Source organism: Cibotium barometz, chromosome 37 (genome assembly GCF_041138505.1).
Source record: "Cibotium barometz isolate CiBa-2024 chromosome 37, ASM4113850v1, whole genome shotgun sequence".
NCBI lineage: Eukaryota > Viridiplantae > Streptophyta > Polypodiopsida > Cyatheales > Cibotiaceae > Cibotium > Cibotium barometz.
Window position 1 is genome coordinate 46,196,409 of NC_141082.1, and position 16,546 is coordinate 46,212,954.

Sequence of the window (16,546 nt, forward strand, 5' to 3'; positions counted from 1 at the left end):
AGGAAAGCAGGTTTTTAGGATACGTTGAGAGAAAACTTTTGGATGAAAACTGCTTACAATAAGGAAAGCAAGTTTTTAGGATACGTTAGGATACGTTGAGAGAAAACTTTTGTATATGAAAACTGCTTACAATAAGGACTCGAGGCTAATTATAACCTAAGTGTATGGATGCTTTTTAGTGCCTACACGTAGTGTAACAAGTTACGGCTCATTGGGTTTTATAATCGTCGACGTGTGCCGCATGCATGTGAACGTTGAAGAGGACTGGCCACTGAGGAAGGAGGGGTGTCGTGAAAGCAAGGTCCTCATTGATTTGCAATCACAATACACATTCAATGCGTGCCTTCTCGAGCGTCGACTGCGTTTACTGTTTCGCACCCTGTTGAATCCCTTAAAATCGCCTGCTGGCTCCTCGGTTCTCCTTGTGCTAATTTGAAGTTTGTGTAGATCACGCCCTCAACCTGCACAGTCGATTGTTGCGAGTTTTCTAGCTTTACTAATCGTGATTTTAGATGAGCAGCGGATGATATCAGTGATCACTAGAAACGAATTAATGGCTTGTGTCTCATCAATTAGATCGTGAGATCATGATCACTGGAGAGGATTTTCTCAGTGTATTACTTGTGTGACGCCTTCTTAATCATGATTGTGCTGATCATCGTCGTCTATTCAAAATAAGGTGCTTTGCTTCTCCCAATCGTTCCTTCTCTCAAATTCTCTTCTAATTTAGCAAATATTATGGCTGCCAAAAACATGGAAAGACCAAGCGACAAGCTGCGCTCTAGCAATAGCAAGATGCCCCAGCTTTTGCCTCTGGCCACTGCTGCTGTTTCTTCTTCTTCTTCTTCTTCTTCTGCAGCTGCTATGGAGCGCTGGGGGGGTGATCAAGACTCGTCTCGCTTGCCACAACTCATCATGGAATCCACAGCCACAAGTAGTTATAGGAGCAAAAGCACTTATGTCACTCTGCTACAAAACCACAACATCAAATTACCGCTCCCTTTAGGATGGGAGAGGTGCTTGGATCTCGAGGTATGCTCTCTCTCTCTCTCTCTCTCTCTCTCTCTCTCACACACACACACACACACGGGCATAACGCTCCTCACCGTGTAGCTTGCAAATACTTGCTCTTGCCGGGCTCTAAAACGCCTATATGTCTTCCTGCCGCCGTGCAGTCTGGCAGAATCTTCATCAAGAAGAAGCCCGAGTTCAATGTGGGCTCTTATGACGCGCCCGCGAACACTTCAAGTAGAACAGTAGCTGAGGTCTTGAAGATGAGCATTCATCATGAAGCCATCAACAGCAGAAAGAGCCTGTACACAAGTACGCCAGCTTTTGCAAAGCTTGGTACTAAAGCTGATGGTGAGCCAGCAGGCTCTCCTATGGTGAAGTGCTTGGACTTGGACCTCAAATTGACAGACGAGAAAATACATCCGGCGAGCAAACCTTCAAACGAATCAAGCAAGCTCTCGACTCTGTCTTCCTCCTCCAATGTAAAACAAAGCACGCTCCAAAATTGGAAGTGGCCACAAACTCGGCGTCCAACTACCCCTAGTTCTACTGCTGATGATAACTCGACTATCAACACAGTATCTCTGTTAAAGGAGTCCACCATGTCTACTGCTATGTGCCCCAACTGCCTCATGTACGTCTTGCTGAGGAAGAGGAGCCCCACTTGCCCAAAATGCTGCAGCCCTGTGCTTCTTCACCAGCCCCAATATTCCAGCAAGAGGTCTCGTTTGGAAGCCGATGATGACCTCTCCACGAGATAGCCTGCTTATTCCTGCACTCCTTCACTGTTTTTGTCACCACCGACGGACGCATTTAAGGTGGGTGGATCACGACCGATCACATCACAGTTTCAACGCTGTTGTTTCATGGCGTTTAAAGTTATGGATAATGGCCTAAATATCAAGCCTATACCTGTTCAAGCTTTTCTTCTTTTTTTTTGGGAGGTGTCTAAATGTATGGTCAGGGTGGCTGCCTCTAATTCTCATGAACTGGATAATGGGCTGAATCAAAGGGCTGTTTGTTTTTTTATATATAAAAAGGTTTCTACATCTATGCTTGCACTGTACACACACCCTGGTGACAGGTGTCCGCATGCCACCCCAACCAGTTACATGATCACACACCCATGGATATGTTCTCAAAAATGACATATTTTTTAGCTGTTGTTTTTTTTAAAAACAACTGCAAGTACTCTTTCTTTGAACTATATCACACTCTACTATCTTTAGACTATTATTTCCACTATCCTTGTCCTTGCCATATCATTTACCCACGTGTCACTTTGTGGCCATCATATTTTACCACATATTAGAAGAGAGAGTTAAAAGAGTGAAGGACAAGCTTTATTCTCATTTCAAGTTCAAATTTTAGTGTAAAGAGGCAACAATGCTGCTGTAGGGAGGTCACTTATATGATGAAGACGTATCTCTCTTTCTCTCTATCATTATTTAAAAATAGAACACCCAAACATTATATATAAGAAGCATCTATTTGAGGATATAATAAGTGAGTACACCTCACCACACATCTCGTACGAGCCTCCAATGAAAGAAAAATGTGGAAGCAATAACCATTTCTATTTTTGAAAAGTGTTTTTTCATAACAAAAATTCTACATACATGCACACATACACATACGCACATGTATCCACACACACAGACATAGATGCACACACTCACGTACACGCGTACACACACTCCCATGCACTCATGCTGCACACTCACATACACGTACACGCATAGACACAAGCAAGCATACATGCACATACTTGTGTGCTTGGATATGCACATGCACATACACATGACTACGCATGCACACACAGTCACACACACACATGGGTGCATATAGAATCGACACACATCCAATCACCCACATGCACGTGTGTGTGTATCCCACACACGTGCACGTGATGCACATACACAAACTTGCATACATAGACGTAGATGCACACGTACTCTCACATACATGCGCACACACATTCGCATGTGCTCATGCACACTCACATACACGTACATGTATAGACACATGCAAGCATACATGCACATAGTCCTACACTTACATATGCATATGCATATGCATACACATAGGACTATGCATGCACACAAAGTTACACACACCACTAGAACCAGATCTGATCGAAAGAGCAAGGAGTCCATCTTTGGACAACAAGTTGAGCACTTGGCCCGCTGCATTAATGCATAAAATGAACCAACATTAGAGAACCGGCCAAGCCGGGATAGGGTTGACCAACCCCATCTCTATCCGAAGATGGAGCTAGTATGGTGCCGAATTTGTCATGCTAACCATACAAGCACGAAGTGTCCACATCTCTTCGACCCCATCCCACCCTTTATTTCACATATTTCCAAAGATGGGGCAATCATGAAATCACAAACTGCTATCAGCAAAGGGCCGCTCAAGCTCATGCTCTATTTATGCCCTGCTTCTTGCAAACCTAAGGCAACCGCCATGGCATTGGTAGCACCTGTGCTCATAACATAACCAAACTAGGTCAAGAAGTGGCCCAAAGAGGAATTATTCGAGTACCCAAAAATCCGTTACCACCCCTAGTTCTCCCACCTCAACCTCTGTTGTTGCAACACGAGACACCTATTCGTCAGCTAACCTAGCAAAAGTTTTTGAAGAACGAGACAAGGGGGAAGTTCCTAAAGGTCCTACCTATGAACCTCTAGAGCCAAATAGTCCACCCTCCCAAATTCTAATCCACTACATGATGGAGGGCAACCAGATGTTCCCAGTATAGCCAACCCGATTCCACAGGGCCGAGACATGAATACAATGGCTAAACGATCACCCATGCAATGCCACCATTGTGCAGGCCCTCACCGAGTGGGTGAGTGTCCAATCAAGAAAGGAATGGCAAGTACCTTTGTACGAGCTTCTGCTTGAACCCCTTTATGCGTTGGGTGTGGGATAGACCACATGTATAAAGATTGTCTGCAAGGGAAAGAGGAAAAGCTCCTGAAGCTAATCCCAGCACTAGCATTAACTTGCCGAGTGTAAGAGATGGCTTCATCCATATGGTCCCTCTCAACGCCGTGACCAGATTGCAGAACACAAAAGGACCACAACTCATGCAGCAATAGAGGGCATCAACCTCGTGACACCAAGGACACACAAAGGTCTTATCTTGAAAGAATGTCCCTAAAACAAGCACGAGCAACTAGACGCTTGAGAAAGGGGATAACTCGGTAGCTATCAAGAGTGGTTCAGAAGATGACACGACCACACATGAATGAAACACTTTGTCAGAAGAGGAACATATGCTACATTCAGTCACCTGAGTTTAAAAATGGGTTAACACTATAACCAGTTCCCTAAAAAGATTGCTAAATACCCTAATCCCATTGAGGAAAAGGAAAGGCTCTTGGTAGCCCAATAATTGGACAAGATTGCCAAGCTCAGATAGAAGAGGAGACACCAACTCCTTAATTAGAGCCATGCCCAACAGTCTCCAGTGTGCAACCTACATAAAAGGCTTAGGTACATAATAGAGAGCTCCCCGACCAGTCACCCCCTCATAGGTCAACATAAGCAGTAGAACCCGCACTTTAACAGCTACCCCCCACCTGGGAAACAAGGTAGCGGAATATCTTAGAAACCTACGACAGCTACCCCCCACTTGGGAAACAAGGTAGCGGAGTATCTTAGAAACCTGGGGGATGACCATCTTAAAAGAACAAATAGAGAAGTCCCCATCCAGATACCCTACACAAATAAGAGCTTAAGAACAAGCAAGGGAGAACTTTCTCAAGGAATAGCCTCTACTCCTAAAGACATTGCTGGTCTCTCTTCCTTCCTCTCTTCTCAGATCTAGATCCCCATTGGCATCTTGCTTCAAGGTAGCTGAAGATTATAGAAGGATCTGAAAGATTGGATGGAGGGATGCCTCGGGGTAGTCATGCTAGAACCCATAGAGCTAGACATATCTAATGAGTTAGAGGAAGACAAACTAATTGAACCCTATGAGATCACTGGCACCCCCATAGTTCGAGTCAATAAGCTGGACAATACTTTGAAGGTGATGAACTCAATGTTGCATTGCCGATAACCTTCTCGACAGCAATACTAGATGGGGGGGTAGGAGTGAGCATTGTAACCAAACAATGGTGGGAAAAATGGGGAGCACCGACCATGGATGACACAACATTATTGGTAAAACGTGCTAAGGGGGGACCCACCACTAGACCCATTGGTCTATTGAAGGATTTAAAAAGATCCTTGGAACCACCTTCTGCCACACCTTTGTGGTGATGAACCCCAGACATCTAGTTTCATATGATTGCATCCTTGGGTGACCATTCATGAGGGAAACTAAAATGATCCACGATTGGGATACCGGCCATATCTACATTCGAAGGAAAGATCAAATAGTTACTTGAGATCAACCTATGCATGTGGAAGGTACATCCCATGAACAACAGACCCTTCATAGAGGACTCAGTAAACAAGCGCATCCACTACAATCCAACTGTGTCAAAGTTGCCATTAAACAATAGATGATACGAGAAGGATAGCGAGGATGTGCACCTCTTCCGGAGGCAGAAGACTCTGAGAATTGGATGCATATCCTTGCTACCTTGGACATACTTCCAAGATGCACCGGAAACCAGGTTTGCTACAGTTTACGGGCAAGAGATCACATCTCCCTACACGCTTAGCAGCACTGCATACGTGCCTGATGTCAATACTAATGAACCAGATCAGCTCGATAAAGCGAAACCATCACGGGGAGCACGCTCACATAGAACTCGCAAGCCTGATGGACTTCTTGGGCCAAAACGCTATGTTTTCTCTACCGTTTTAGACACCCACTAGCTATAGGGAAGGTTGAAGAAAATGACCACTTCAACCAAATATGTCAGAAGGAGTTCATAAGTAACTCCATCTTAGTCCACACAAGTCGATGGAACCCATTGATCCCAAACCCAAACCTGAAAAACTTTGCCACTCTGTGTGCAAAGCACGCAGTAAGAAGTTAGCACTGGCAAAAAAAGAAGTCAAAAAACTAATAGAAGAAGAAAGCGCTATAGAAGAGACCAAGAAAGTGCCCAAACACTTCAAAACCTTCTAGATGGTCAATAGATTTGTGCAATATGACGTGGCCCAAAGGTCCCACAACGGACAACCAAAGACCTTATATAATGGTCCAACCAAGGTAAAGAAAATTAACTTGGCAAGCTCTGGTAAACACCTGAGGCCAATATACATTGGGGATGACCTCTCTACCAAGGAAGAGACTGAGCTCATCACTCTACTCACAGAAATCCAAGATCGCTTTGCCTAGAAGTACACAGATATGAAAGGTGTACCTCCCAAAGTAATCAAACCTACCATTCCAATGTGGTCAATGGAGAGATACCGGTCAAAAAAAGGTCTTACCCTATGAATTTTGACCTTCCTACCCGCCCTCTCCAAGCAAAAATCATGAGTTGGTCCCACCTCATATGCTTTGGGCAACCCACTGACCAAAATGACCCGATAGACCTCATATCCTGGATGGTCTTTGCCCTTATCTCTATCCACCCCAACGGATAGCGGAAGCCCTCACCTACCTCCACAACCAAGGATGGGAGTTTGTTTATGCAGCTTACCAATCTCTCTGACGAGATGAGCTCCCGCCATACTTTGACAATGCAGGCCTCCTCATTCTTTATCGTACATGTTATATACAAATGAAGGTCATGCAAGCCATGAGCATCACGCAATTTGATGACTCACATGTGGCGTTTTCAATGGAGTTTACCCTTGAGGAAGCTGCAGAGGCCAAAGGCATCTTCCAAGCCCATGGCGTCAAGACAATAACAACAATATCATGTGTAAGTGATGATATCATGTGCAATTAGTGAGTTATGTACCTTAATATGCATTTTCTTAGCCTGACTATTTTGTGTAATAGCTTATTGAAACATCAAATATTGCTAGAAGATAATGAGATGCCAGTGGACCACCGTAGTCGAGCACAAAAGCAATGTTGCACTCAATTGGCATGGACTACAACACACACCATGCTTGTCCAAATTATTCTATTCTTTATCAACAAGAATATAACAACGTAGTACAATGTCCGCATTGTGGTACATTGAGATATAGACAAGGTGTGCAAGGAGAAAGACCACAAAATTTTTACGACACTTTTTCATCATCCCTCGGATTAAAATAATGTTCAAGTGCAAATCCATTGTAGGATTGATGACTTGGCATCGTAACGCTAGGTCCACGGATGGTGTTATGTGTGTGCCTGTAGATTCCCCTGCATGGAAGCACATTGAAGAGAAGTGGGTAGCCTTTTAGGAGGAGGCTCGCCATATTCGACTCAGAATAGCAATGGATGGAGTGAATCCATTTGGTCTACGAAGTTCATCATGGAGTACATGGCCCGTTTGTCTAGTTAACTATAATCTTCTACCATGGCTAGTGATAAAAAAAGGGCATCTTTTATTGTCTTTGATAGTTACTGGAAACTACAAGGTGAAGAACATGGATGTGTATTTAGCCCCTTTAGTTGATAGTTACTGGAAAGTACAAGATGAAGAACATGGATGTGTTTTTAGCCCCTTTAGTTGAGGAGCTTCGTGTTCTATGGGAGGGCATTGAAGTTCATGATATTTCCAAGAGGCTTGGACAACATGCGCTAACATTAAGAGGAATACTTATGTGGACTATGCATGATTGGCCTAGCTATGGAGAGTGCTCAGGTAATACTATAGCTTCTTAACATATCATGTTAAGTCATGATTGTCATCCAAACTTATGTGCTAATATCTTTTTTGATGTTCTACAGGTCAGTGTCAGGGTATAATGGATGTCCATTATATGGGCCACAACTTGAGGCTCGATACTTAAAGTCTATGAAGAAGATAGTATACGAGGGCAACAAGAAGTATTTCTAGGGAGGTCTCCTCGCATATGGAAGAGTAGTGACTGGAGGACCTTATAGGAGCTAGATCCAACCTGTACACCTCCAGGAATGAAGCGTCTATCTATTTTCTATCAACTTCCATACTGGAATGACCTTCAGATAGTGAACCATCTTCTTGACCCAATGCAAATTTTCAAGAATATAGCCGAGGCACTTTGGAAAACCATCACAGGAGCAAAGGAGAGTAAGGCACAATGAGATGATTTACAAGAGGTTCAATGCATGCACCACTTATGGGCCCAAAATAGAGCACATGGAAAGGTGAAGCTACCAAAAGCACCTTGGGTCATGACAAAGGATGAGAAACAGCGTGTAGAAGTGCATTAGTAAGTTTCGTACCCCTACATGATGCATGCATTGCTTGAAGGGAGCATTTACAAAGGACTATGAGCTTAGTGGCTTGAAGAGTCATGATGATTGGCACAAATTCTTACAATTCGTGCTTTCTATAGCCATCAAGGATTGCCTCAACGATGACATTAGAGCAACAATTTATAAAATTGGTGCACTGGTACGTTGGATATCAAGGAAAGAGATTAGTAGAGACACATTGGAAGCAGCATGATTAAACTCCATCGAGGCTGTTACAATGGCTGAGACATACTTTCCAACAAGTATTTTAACCATTCAATTGCACTTGCTAGTTCATGTGGTTGATGAAGTTGGTGTGGCTAGGGTTGTCCATAGCCAATGGATGTTTTTCTTGGAGAGATTTATGAAGACACTTAAAGAATTTGTTCATCAAAGAGCTCGTCCTGAAGGTAGTATGGCGGCAGTGGGATGGCTTGTTCAAGAATCACTTGTATATATAACTGAATTTCTCAGTACGTCTGATCTCGATATGCCTTGAGATTATGGACATAAGAAGAAGATGATCGACTGGTTGGGGGAAGAGCCACAAGGGAAAGGCCTTGTGCAGGGATTTCATTAACGTCTTCACAATTTCGTGATCACGTTAACAAAACCTGTTGTTAACATAAAAATTCTTGTGATCACAATGTATATTCACGGGCATTTTTTATGACCTGCAAAAACCTTCTCTGCCAGTAATCCCACCGGGAAAATGTACATTTCCCGGCGGGCCCGCCGGGAAAACCCATTTTCCCGGCGGACAAATTAAAAAAATAAAAGAAAATAAAAAAATAAAAAAAATAAAAAAAATCATGTTCACAGTCATTCTTACCATTTTTGGGCCTTCTGGACTCATTTATGATGTCAAAAGTTCAAAATTCTTGGCACAAAAAACGTTTTGTATAGTTTGCTGGCCTTAAGTTCAATTGACACACCAATTAAATCTAACTATACTTACATCAATTGACTCAATTGTCCATGACATCATTGCACTCAATTGAGCCCAATTGGACTCAATTACACTTGATTTACACTCAATTGATATTAATTGGGTGTCAATTGATATCAATTGTGCCTAATTCGACGCAATTGAGCCTTACACCCAATTTGCATAAATTGGGTGTAAACTAAGTATCAATTGAGTCGAATTGGACTCAATTGATAATAATTGGATGTTAATTGATATTAATTAAGTCTAATTAACTTCAATTAGGTGTTAATTTATTATAATTAATGTCAATTAAGCTCAATTGAGCTCAGTTGACATCAATTGGGTGTCAATTGATATCAATTAAGCTCAATTGAGCTCAGTTGACATCAATTGGGTGTCAATTGATATCAATTGAGCTCAATTGGGCTCAATTGCACTCAATTGACACTCAATTGGGTGTTAATTGCATCCTATTGTGCTCAATTGAGTCCAATAGGATGCAATTAACATCAATCGGGTGTCAATTGATATTAACATCAATCGGGTGTCAATTGATCACAATTGATATCAATTGGGCTCAATTGCACTCAATTGTGTGATCGATTGTGTGTCAATTGATATCAATTGAGCCTAATATGATACAATTGAGCTCAATTCACACCCAATTGGATGTAAATTGAGTGTCAATTGAGCCGAATTAGACTCAATTGATAGCAATTGGATGTTAATTGATATCAATTAATATCCAATTAACACAATTGAAGTCAATTAAGTCTAATTGACTTTAATTGGATAATTTGGGTGTCAATTGAGCTCAATTGGACGTAAATGACATTAATTGGGGATCAATTAACATCAATTGAACCTTATTGACATCAATTGGGTGCCAATTAACATCAATTGGACTCAATTGACATCAGTTGGGTTTCAATTGAGCCAAATTGGATGCAACTGACATCAATTGGGTGTCAATTGATTACAACTGAGCTGAATTGGGCTCAATTGCACTCAATTGATATGTCAGTTAAACCTAATTCCATGCAATTGAGCTCAATTGACATCAATTCACATCAATTGATATTAATTGGGTGTCAAATTGATGTCAATTGAGCCTAATTCGATGCAATTGAGCTCAATTCACATCAGTTCACATCAATTGGGTGTCAATTGATGTCAATTGAGTAAAATTGAGTCTAATTGGGTGTCAATTGAGTCAAATTGAGTATAATTGGGTATCAATTGATATCAATTGAGCCAAATTAAGTCTAATTGAGTCTAATTAGACTTAATTAAGCCAAATTGAGTCTAATTGGGTGTCAATTGATGTCAATTGAGTCAAATTGAGTCTAATTGGGTGTCAATTGATATCAATTGAGCCCAATTGAAGCTAATTATGTATCAATTGACACACAATTGATGTCACATGGGCTCAATTGACATCAATTAACACCTAATTGATGTCAATTAATATCAATTGGGTATCGATTGATTATAATTGATGCTAAATTGAATGAATTGAGTCCAATTGACATCAATTAAGTCTAATTGGGTATTAATTGATCAATTGGGCTCAATTGATATCAATTGATACCCAATTGGACTCAATTGACATCAATTGAGTCCAATTGATACCCAATTGGACTCAATTGACATCAATTGGACTCAAAAGGGTGTTAACTGATGTTAATTGAGCCCAATTGACATCAATTAGGTGTTAATTGAGCTCAATTGGACACAATTAATAATAATTGGGTATGAATTGAACTCAATTGACATCAATTAGGTGTCAATTGAGCCTAATTGCATCCAATTGAACTCAATTGACATCAATTGGATAAATTGCATCCAATTTAATTTAATTGACATCAATTAAGCCTAATTGTATCCAATTTAACCCAATTGGACTCAATTGAATCCAATTGGACTCAATTGACATCAGTTAGGTGTCAATTGAGCCTAATTGTATCTATTTGGACTTAATTGACATCAATTGGGTGTCAATTAAACCCAATTGGAGTCAATTGATATCAATTGGGTATTTATTGATATTAATTAAGTTTAATTGACATCAATTGGGTGTTTATTGATGTCAATCGAGTCCAATTAGATGCAATTGGACTCAATTGGGTGTGAATTAGACTCAATTAATATCAATTGGGCTCAATTGATATCAATTAGGTGTGAATTGATGTCAATTGAGCCCAATTCGATGCAATTGATATCACTTGGGTGTCAATTAGACTCAATTGGCACCCAATTGATGTCAATTGAGTCCAAGTGGATGTCAATTGATATCAATTGAGCCCAATTGATCAATTGACACCCAATTAGACTTAATTGATATCAATTTGACTCAATTAAGTGTTAATTGATATCAATTAGGCTCAATTGGATGCTAATTGATGTTAATTGAGCTCAATTAGACTCAATTGACATCAATTAGGTACTAATTGAGTGTAATTGATATCCATTAAGCCCAATTTGGCTTAATTGACATCAATTGGGTATCAATTGACTACAATTGATGTCAATTGAGCTCAATTGACATCAATTGGGTGTTAATTAATGTCAATCGAGTCCAACTAATATCAATTAGGTATCAATTAAGCCAAATTGATATCAATTGGGTGTCAATTAAGCTTAATTCACATCAATTGGGTGTAAATTGAACCTAATTGGACTCAATTAACATCAATTAGGTGTGAATTGATGTCAATTGACCCCACTTGGATGCAATTGATATCAATTTGGTGTCAATTGGACTTAATTGGCACCCAATTGATATCAATTGAGTCCACTTGGATGTCAATTGATATCAATTGAGCCCAATTGATCAATTGACACCTAATTAGACTTAATTGATATCAATTTGACTCAATTGGGTATTAATTGATGTCAGTTGAACTCAATTGGATGTTAATTGATGTTAATTGAGTCTCAATTGACATCAATTGGGTGCCAATTGAGTGCAATTGATGTCAATTAAGCCCAATTTGGCTCAATTAACATCAATTAACATCCAATTGAGTTAATTAACTACGATTGATGTCAATTGAGCTGAATTAACATCAATTGGGTGTTAATTGATATTAATTGAGTTTAATTGACATCAATTGGGTGTTAATTGATGTCACTTGAGTCCAATTAGATGTAATTAGACTCAATTGGGTTTGAATTTGACTCAATTGATATCAATTGGGCTGAGTTAATTGGGTGTCAATTGAGCCCAATTGACATCAATTGGGTGTGAATTGAACATGATTGGACTCAATTGACATTAATTAGGTGTGAATTGATGTCAATTGAGCCCAATTGGATGCAATGGATATCAATTGGGTGTCGCTTGGACTCAATTGGCACCCAATTGATGTCAATTGAGTCCAATTGGATGTCAATTGAGTCCAATTGGATGTCAATTGGTACCAATTGAGCCCAATTGATCAATTGACATCCAATTAGACTTAATTGATATCAATTTGACTCAATTAGGTATTAATTGATATCAATTAGACTTAATTAGATATTAATTGATGTTAATTGAGTCTAATCGAACTCAATTGATATCAATTGGGTGTCAATTGAGTGTAATTAATATCAATTAAGCTCAATTCGACTCAATTGGCATCAATTGGGTGTCAATTGACTACGATTGATGTCAATTAAGCTCAATTGACATCAATTGGGTGTTAATTGATGTCAATTGAGTCCAATTAACATCAATTGGATGTCAATTGAGCCCAATTGACATCAATTGGGTGTGAATTGAACCGGATCGGACTCAATTGACATCAATTAAGTGTGAATTGATGTCAATTAAGCCAAATTGGATGCAATTGATATCAATTGGGTGTCACTTGGACTCAATTGGCACCCAATTGATGTCAATTGAGTCCAATTGGATGTCAATTGATATCAGTTGAGTCGAATTGATTAATTGACACCCAATTATACTTAATTGATATCAATTTGACTCAATTGGCTATTAGTTGATGTCAATTGGACTCAATTGCGTGTTAATTGATGTTAATTGAGGACTCAATTGACATCAATTGGGTACCAATTGAGTGCAATTGGTGTCAATTCGGCTCAATTGGCATCAATTGGATATCAATTGACTAGGATTGATGTCAATTGAGCTCAATTGACATCAATTGGGTGTTAATCGATGTCAATTGAGTCCAATTAAGCCCAGTTGTGTCCAATTGGGTGTCAATTGATTGAATCCAATTAAGTCCAATTAAGCCCAATTGAGTCCAATGGGGTGTCAATTGATGTCAATTGAGCCCAATCGATCAATTGACACCCAATTAGACTTAATTGATACCAATTGGACTCAATTAGATATTAATTGATGTCAATTAGACTCAATTGGAAGTATAATAAGATCTAATTGATGGTAATCGAGCTTAAGGTGATAAATTTCGAGATAACTTTTTTCGTACAAAGAATTTTAAACTTTTGACATCATAAATGAGTCCAGAAGACCCAAAAATGGTAGGAATGACTGTGAACATGAATATATTTTGACCATTTTTTTAAACTTTTTTTCCCGCCGGAAAAATAGATTTTCCCGGCGGGCCCGCCGGGAAAACAAAAAGCCCGACGGGCTTCGGCAGGTTACCAGGTCACTGGTAACCTGCTATTTTGAGAACATGAAAACATGTGAACATGTGAATAACATGTTCACAAGTGTTATTAACAAAAAAAATCTTGTGATCACGTGAATATAAAATCCCTGGCCTTGTGCGAACAATGGATGTAGCATTGCGTGAGAAGATCAATAAATTTTGCATCTTAAACTCACATGCTATGCAGAAATGGATCGAGAGATATAACTTTGTGAAGGCTTAAAGGGACCAAGCTCGTTTGAGTTTTCGAAGGAGTCAAACAACCCGCACACTACCGTACCCAATAGAACTTGAACTTCTTCCAGACTTTCCTTCTAATAAATGGCTCGAGCAAACCATACTATAAGCTAAATGCCATGGTGAATCAATAAGTGATGAGGAGGAGGAGCTTGCGTATAGTTGTGATTTCCATGTATGTGAGTTAGATATATCTATGCATTGTCTTTTATTTTGTATTTTCGTGAATTTTTACAATAAAAGTACTTATTTATTATGCTTGCAGTATCGTAAGTTTGGGGCAATTTGGTCACGCGGACGTCACTTTCGACGAGTAGAAGGAATAGATAAAAAGAGAACAACATTGGATTGTGGTGTGAAGGCTAATTTCATGCAAGAAAGTCATTCAAGTGCAAGTGATGGCAATACTGAACTTGCATCAGTGAATGCGAGAATGGATGAAGATGATGCAGTGGTTGTTTTGCTAAAAGCAATCAAGAAGGTGTACCCCACCTTAGTCACCACCCTAAAGAACATACCTAATCCCACCCTTGAAGGAGTTATTCAATCTTGTCTTGATGAAGAAAAGAGGCCAAAGGGAGGAGTTGAATCTTCAAATGCAACCACTTCATCGAATATCGAACAAGCTTTGTCACATCAAGTGGTCAAAGTAAGATGTGCCCATTGCAAAAAGGTGGGACATTTGGCAAATAATTGTTGGATTAAATATCCCAACAAAATTAAATGTAACAAGTGCAAACAAACGGGACATATCACTTTTAAATGTCCTAACAAAGAGTCAGAGGCTAACTTTGTATCAGCCTCTAACTCCACTGAGAAATTGTTTTAAATCTCAATGTAACCACGCCTATATTCCTAATGTTATAACCTTGTACGCCTAATGTTATAAAGGCTTCCTATGTCCAATACCACCTATTCCAATTTCTTTCATAGTTGGTATTGAGGGGGGGTATTAAGAGACTAAGGTTATGTAAAAGGGGAGAAGAAGGGTGTGTGTGTGTGAAGGGACTTAAGGTCCACTAGCTCATCTATTTAAAGGTGGAGCTAGAAGGCATTTTTGTATGAAGCAAGAAGCCTGATTGTATTTTGAGCAACTTAATAAGCAAGATATTTTCTTGTAATTTTTGTCTCTCCCCTCCACATAGTTGATATAGCATGAGCACCACGAACTCTAACATACACCACTAGCACCTATTGAACAACAAGAAGAACAAGAAGAAGACATACTAGTTGAGGAAGTAGGTGAGGCTCACACGGGATTAGGATTGGATGAAGATGTACTCATTGAGCAAATACATCATGATGCACCGACAGCTCTCATGCTAGAGCTAGAAGAGCATGACGACATGAATGAATTACCTTCTACTACTACAAGACAACCGGTTCCACCAACAATTGACAATGATGGAGTATTTCTAGAAATAGATTTATTTGGAGCCATGGATCTCGCTAAGGACGAGCAAGTTGATGATGAACTTTAATTTCATTGTAAAATAAAGCACTTTCTTAATTGCACCTTAGTGATGAGGAGGAGGAGCTAGCATTTTTTCTCCTTCGAAGAGCGTGATGGAAGTTATACCCTCCTCTCGCCCTCGACTCCCCCCTCTCTCTCTTTCTCTCTTTATCTATCTCTTTCTCTTTGATCATCTCTCTCTCTCTCTCTCTCTCTCTCTCTCTCTCTCTCTCTCTCATAGACACATATGCTTGCAAAGAGGTGGAAAGAGAAGGCTAAAACACACCGCAAGATGGGAACTAGCAAATATTATATATAAATTCAGATTTTTGAAAAAGAAAAATTTTGACTGTTATTTCGACGCTTATTGTGACGACTTTTTCCACCCATATTTCAATTGTTATTTCGATGCCTTTTTCCACGCATATTTTGATGCACATATCGATGATGCGACCAAGCGTGGAAACTAAGCATCACAAAACAATGATTCTCTTGTGTAGTGATATGATGATGCACATGCACAATACATACACAAATTAGAAAGAGAAAGAGTAATGAGCTTTGATTGTCCCCAATTTCAAACATGTGATGATGAACATGCACAACACATACACAATAATTTAGAAAGAGAAAGAGTAATGGTCTTTGATTACCTTTTCCATCAACTATCACATTTATGAGATGTTTTGAGCCAATGAGAAGGGGTAATAGCTTGCATCTTCAAGACTATAATCCTTCAATACATTGATATTAAATTTTGATACAAATCACATAAGGCTAATATTGTCATCTTTCACTACAACTACGACTACAAAGATTACTCTTGGAATATATAAACCATGCATTACACGTTTTAAATACAAATTTGGTGGATAGAGTTTCTACTTTTGTGAAAGTTAGAGCCTCTTCACAACTTCATGGACTAGGACCGTATAAAGTGGCATAATTCTCCAAGTAGGCTTTGTAATACCCTCCGATTTTGGGGTGTGCAG

General features: G+C 39.7%; 1 protein-coding gene across 2 annotated transcripts; it reads left to right on the plus strand.

Annotated features, from left to right (window-relative positions):
* Positions 1–265: 265 nt before the first annotated feature.
* Positions 266–1,956, plus strand: LOC147617321 (uncharacterized). 2 transcript variants are annotated; one of them, XM_086776386.1, is made up of 3 exons: positions 312–679; positions 860–1,032; positions 1,176–1,856. In XM_086776386.1, exons 2-3 carry the CDS (start codon positions 865–867, stop codon positions 1,770–1,772), a joined length of 765 nt encoding a protein of 254 aa, XP_086632512.1. In that variant the 5' UTR covers positions 312–679; positions 860–864; the 3' UTR covers positions 1,773–1,856. The 2 variants fall into 2 exon arrangements, with proteins under 2 accessions (XP_086632511.1, XP_086632512.1); XM_086776385.1 differs by having other exon boundaries at positions 266–1,032; positions 1,176–1,956.
* The last annotated feature ends 14,590 nt before the right edge of the window (positions 1,957–16,546 follow it).

Excerpts from the sequence above, each read along its gene's own strand:
- LOC147617321 (XM_086776385.1), top strand. The coding sequence starts at position 739 with ATGGCTGCCAAAAACATGGAAAGACCAAGCGACAAGCTGCGCTCTAGC. Across the intron at positions 1,033-1,175 it reads AGAGGTGCTTGGATCTCGAG|TCTGGCAGAATCTTCATCAA; the intron begins GTATGCTCTCTC and ends GCCGCCGTGCAG.